The 6,000-nt window shown below is 37.9% G+C and overlaps 1 protein-coding gene across 1 annotated transcript in view; it reads right to left on the bottom strand.

The window, feature by feature from the left end:
• The window catches only part of LOC306769827 (ectonucleotide pyrophosphatase/phosphodiesterase family member 3), a gene marked incomplete at both ends in the record, with an annotated part of 41,243 nt that extends 35,871 nt beyond the window's left edge, over positions 1 to 5,372 (bottom strand). The window contains 2 exons of the mRNA XM_079258560.1: positions 2,987 to 3,074; positions 5,328 to 5,372. Coding sequence (XP_079114686.1) covers positions 2,987 to 3,074; positions 5,328 to 5,372 — 133 coding nt within the window. The remainder of the gene's footprint in view (positions 1 to 2,986; positions 3,075 to 5,327) is intronic.
• Between the last annotated feature and the right edge of the window lie 628 nt (positions 5,373 to 6,000).

Consider the following 6,000-nt stretch of genomic DNA (forward strand, 5'->3'; position numbering starts at 1 on the left):
TGGGAGTGAAAGCATGAACTAAGACCTAGTCACAGGAGACAAAAACAACATCAAGCAACTCCATTCCAGCTGATCTGGTCTCACATGTTGTCCGTCATCTCATCACATCCTCAGGTGTGTGACTCACCTGGAGAAAACCCCCTAAACGCCTCATGTAACATATCTGATTTGAGACCTACTTTATTGTAAAAATAAAAAAATGCAATTCTGAGACTTTTATTCAGACCCTGGTTGATAAATTTAGCACTATTTTACACTTATTGTGATGCATTGCAAGTAAAAGACCCCCCCCCCCAATTATTTCTTAGGTCAAATAACTTTTGTTTGTAACATTTGAACTGAATCAAGTGTGTTGGAGCAGGGAAACACCATAAAACCCTGCATTTAATGGTCTAGGTACTTTCTAATGTTAGGACTCCATGCTTTTGACTTGTGGTGGCAAGCTGAAAATAGTATGCACAATTATTTAGCCTTTGTTTCTCAGCGGCATCCTGAGGCTAAGAAACCACACCTCATCTTTTATCCCATCCCCATGCGCCATTTTACTGGACCATTTTACCTCTAGGCATTGAGTCACATGCTAGAAATTGAGTATCAACACAGTTGCCATTTAAAACAAAGCCTGTGGCAGATACACAGAAGAAAGCAGAGATAACAGTATTAGAGGAAGCAAGGTAAACAAACAAAAAAAAAAGAACACAGCCAAAAAAAAAAAAAACCAAAAAACATCAGAAAAAAGGAACATCTCAATGTTTGACAGAACTGCTTCTGGTTCATCATTCTTTTATTTATCCGCTGACATTACAACATGAGCATTTTGTTTATGTGTCACCTCGGTTGCAATTGCTGCTTCTTTCATGTCAAGTGGTTTTTAATGGCTAACTTGGTTTGTCTGAACACATCCATGCTGTGTTAAGCGTTCTCTTCTCAGCATGTTTTGACAGCTTTGTATGTTCATGAGTAAATGCATGTATTTCTGTTGCTGTTACTAAACCCCCACTTCCCCCTTCTTTGAGTCAATAAATCAGGCAACAGAGTGCATAACTGTGATACATGCACATGTTGAATACGAGTATGCAGAAATACAAATATTTTCAGTTTGTAGGTTTAAGGGATACATTTGCGCGTATGCATTGGTGCTATATTTGCATATGCAGCAATGTATTGAGGCAATTATTCAAGAAGAATATGGATGAGCACATGACATTTGTTACAGGTCCAGCTGTCATGAGGTTTGGATGAGGTCAACCTACAGTTGTTTTGCAAGAACTTGTGCATTCAGTACTATCAATATGCACTTGAGGCATGCTTTTCATGTGTCTGATACTTGGTGTTACAGAAGCATGAGAATGCACCAAGCAATTTTACAACATGTTCCTTTGCATATGAACATAAGCATAAAAATATAGATGGTGTATGACTACATACAGGAGGTTAAAATGCAGTTGCTTTCTGTCTGTGTTACTGTTTGTGCATAATGCATGTACATATGCAGATGTCTATGAGTATGCACATGTATTTTACCCCTCTTTCAAATTATTTTTTTAGTTTAAACTTACAAGTGATTATCAGCTGTAAGGACAATTTAGTTTTTAAAAAGTGGGCGGTGCATTTTTTTTACTACTTTCTGCTCCTTTTTAGACTCGAAAGCACTGTTGGTTTAATTTGCTTTTTTTTGGTAACAAAAATCAAAACAATCCAGTTATTAATAAATACCTCATAATGCCTGTTTTTTTGCACTAATTTTGTTTCACTTTGCATGATCAGTTGGACTTTTATGGACTTCCCAAGTTCAGTTGTTTTGTCAACCCTGCAGGGCCTCATATCTTTAAGTCTTTATTTCCTACATTCATAAAACACTGCACATGGATGGATTTATTTTCTAACTTGAATAGGAATAAATTTGTAAGGTCAATTTTTTTTAGATTAAAAAGGGGGATGTGAAGATATACTAGCTCAGAATTTTTCTAAAGGAAAAAAAAAACTGGCTGACATCTCTTGAGCATATATTATGCTCTGGTATAATCTCACACAGAAGTCAACCAGCCAGCAGTGAGGGACATGGCAGTTCAACAGTTACAGGGATAGAATTTACCTCAGATCTCCATTTAAAACTCAAATAAGCCCTGGGCCATCATCATTTACTCCGTAAAAGCTCCGTATTTCACTTTGCGTGACAGCAGACAAAGAGAAGGACAGCGAGGGTCAGAAGGGGAGAGATGAGGATGGAACATATGAAAAGAAAAGAATAAAGCTGCTTCACCAACATTCATACCCTCAGGGTAAATATGCTTTTTGCCAGAAATAGCTCCATTCCTGTTCAGACACATTCCCCCACAGAGCTGGTTTGTTTAACCTTTAGTTGAGGTGTTTAATTTTCAAGAGAAGCAGCAACAGCAGGCTCAGTGAAAAGAAACTGGAATGAATGAAGCATTGCCTGTTTTGTAAACAAATTTCAAGACAAGAAAAATGCGACCTGTGGGAGCATGCACACCAGTAAAGTTCCATGTCTGTTCCTATAGACAAATTGAGCAGTTTTTATTCAAAGCTATTTAAAGTTTATTTTGAGTTCAAATCTTCATGTTTCTTTTTTAACTGTTTCTGTTTCTTTGCCTTCTTGTTTTAATTTCAAATGATGCTCCTTATTTTCCAATGTTTTATTATCCCTGTAAAGCACTTTAAATCATCCTATTGAATTGTGATATACAACAAACTGCCTTCCGTTCATATGTGGATAAGAAAAGCATAAGTGATGTCAAATTATCGTCAAATTATTGTCAAATTGACATGGAATTTTTTGTCTGCAAGATATTGAACAGCTACTGGAAGACAATAGGCTATTTGTCATTTGTTTTCATAACTGATGAGAGTCTTTTATATTTATGAGCTAGATGGGACATTAATGAAAAGAGAATTAATAACTTAATGAAAGGGTGCAGAAACACCCTTATAAAACATATTTGTGTGTGCATGCATTTAACAGTACCTTTGTTTTTACATCTTTGCAAATCCAGTCCAAGGCCAAGTCCAAGACCAAGGATTAAGATCACAATTGTTGCTGCCAATACACCCATCTGTCAATCATACAAGAACATCAGGAGATTAAAAAAATGTCCTAAGTGTGTGAAAATATGGTTCTCCTAAAAGATTTACCCCTTATTATTTGTAGCATGTATTTTTACAAGTAGAAAAACAAAAAGCTCTGCACAAGTCTGCTAATTAAGTCTGATAGGTTCCAGGATATGTTGTAACTGGGAAACTCCCAACACATGTAGGACTGCTGCCCTCAAGGACCAGAGTTGCCCACCTCTGTTCTAACATGTATTTTCTGTTTTTTTTATTTGCACAAAACAGCAGAAAGTTGAAACCAAAATCGCAAGAGGAACAGAAACCCAAAAAAATCAATTTAAAGTATGACTTGATTCAGGCAGCATGGTGGTGTGGTACCACCTCCCAGTGGCAACAGGGCAGATGGTGCCTGGGAAGGCAGTAATGAATTTCTCACCTGAAAGCAGGTGTGTCTGTGGAAGTATGGGTGAACTGGGGTCCATGGCATGTGAATGTATGAAAGTATCACCGATGCAGAGGTTGATATTGCAGGGTCCCACCATCAAAGCAAGCCAAGGCAAGTTTATTTGTACACAACAACTAACAATGTTTTACGTAAAATATCTTTAGAGGTAGTGTAAAGAAAGCATAAAACTAGCAAGATTTTAACCTGGATTTAAAGGTGAAAGTTTAATCTCCACTGGTAGTTTGTTCCACTTGTTTGCTACACAACAACCAAATGCTGCTTCTCCATTATTAGTCTGGATTCTGGTCTGGAATAGTTGACCTGAGTCTTTGGATCTAAGAGCTCTGCTTGGTTTGTATTCTTTGAGCATACCACAGATGTACCCTTACAGAAATCCAGTCTACTGCAGATGAATGCATGGATAAGTCTTCTGGGTGACTAAACCTTTAAGTCTGTTGATATTTCTGAGTTGCAAGAAAGCCTCTTAGTCAACTTGAAAGTCAGATCCGAGTTCATCAACACTTCAAGGTTACACACTTGTACCGTGGTTTTAAGAGTCAGAGTTTCCAGGTGTTTACCAATGCTGACAATCTTTACTACAAAAAAAAAAAAAAAAAAAAAAAAAGTCAGTTTTGTCTTCCATGGCTATTGTCAAAGTAATGATCCCAGACTTTATTCTGGTTGGCTTTCAACTGCTTGGCTTTGTAGAAACTGTGGTACAAATCTGGAGTCTCAACATGTATTGCACATTTTGAAAAGGGAACTTAGACCAACAATATGGATAATCATGGTTTACTGAAACGTGGAGATTTTCAATAGGAATCTATCCCTACAGAGCATCAGAGGTGGCAATTCCTGGTCCAAAAAGTCCTGCCGTGTTTTTGGATCTACCTGTACATTTAGAACAGGTGTTTTTACTAACAGGCTTGTTTACCTGGCAAATAAAATCTGCTTATTAAATTCAGCTCATTTGGTGACTGGTCAGAACAGCTGCCGGTAAGGACTTTTACTTTCTGGACCAGGAATTGCCACCTCTGCAGAGCAGTGATCACCAATCCTGGTCCTCTAAGTCCTGCAGGTTTTCCAAGTGACCCTGCTGGAAAACTCCTGTCTCAGACTTAGACAAGCTCTGCTTATGTCTGCTGAATACGCATTGATTTGAATCAGGTGTGTTGCACCTGGGAGACTTGGGAAAACCTTCAGGACATCAGCCCTGGAGGACCAGGATTGATGATCCTTGCTATAGAGGGATCTTTCCTTTTTGGCTTGAAAGAACAGATTTCTCTTGCAAAACTACTGCAAGTAGTATCCACAGGTGGAAAAAAAATTAAAGCTAAATTAAATTTAGGCATGATAAAACACAATGGTAAATATGCCACTGTCCTAACTTTTTTGTGAGGATTGTCCTGCCATCAAGCTCTTAATTTATTCATTCATCTGTCCATCCATGCATTTTCTACTCTGCTTAGCCCATTTCAGCATCACAGGGAGGCTGGAGCACATCCCAGCAATTACCAGGCGAGACTCGGGGTACACCCTGAACAGGTTGCATGTCCATCCCAGTTACATCTATTCACATTTTCAAATACAATGGCTGTTGGTGAACGCATTAAAAAATAAAAACAAATGAACTAGTTTCAGATTTCAGTTTGTAATTTTAGGAAACTTCCCAACTTTTCTGGACATAATTTAGAAAATGCACAAAATTATCGGAACTATACAGTCTTCCAAATATAGTGCACAAGGTGTACTCAATGTTAAAACCAAAACATAGAAGCAGTGCCAATATGACTGAGCAAATATCAATACTCACCATGATTTTCTTTTTGTTTTTCTGTGATTTCTTTACCCAGTCCATGGCTACCGATGGTTCTGTGTTCTCGGACAGAGGGACAGCTGGCAAATGCAAATAGCAGATACAACTTTGCTGACCTCTGGACCGGGTGCAGGTGATATGTAAGTAACTGATTGCCAGAACAAAGTGTTAGGTTTAGATCCGTTTCTGAACTGTGTCTAACCCCAGATAAATAGTTTATATTTCACACGTTTAAATTCCATAAACTCAGCTGAGAAGAAAAGTGCTGAAATCAACAGATAACGACCTGTGCAATCTGAAACGGTTAACTTGTTTTGTTGTTGATTTTACAAGCATACAGATCAATTACAACATAAATAGCGCTGTAACCAATAATACCCTATCAGTGCTATTTAGATGATGTGAAATATTGACTCATGCTTTAGTGCCAGTAAGTGAGCATCAGCTGTACCACAGCAGATGGCATAATGGAACGTGTTCAGTGTCATAAACCTTGAGCTTGGGACTATAACAGAGATTCATTTGATAAGACCTGATATTTGAAATCCTGAAAAATATCAGCACCTTTGGACTTGTAAGACATTTTGAAATTGACAATATGATAAAGAAACTTGCTCCCATCTGAGCCCATCTTTCAAATCTGAACCTAAAACCATCTGTTCATACTGGT

The sequence above is a fragment of the Telmatherina bonti genome (genome assembly GCF_933228915.1).
Source record: "Telmatherina bonti genome assembly, chromosome: 19".
Lineage (NCBI taxonomy): Eukaryota > Metazoa > Chordata > Actinopteri > Atheriniformes > Telmatherinidae > Telmatherina > Telmatherina bonti.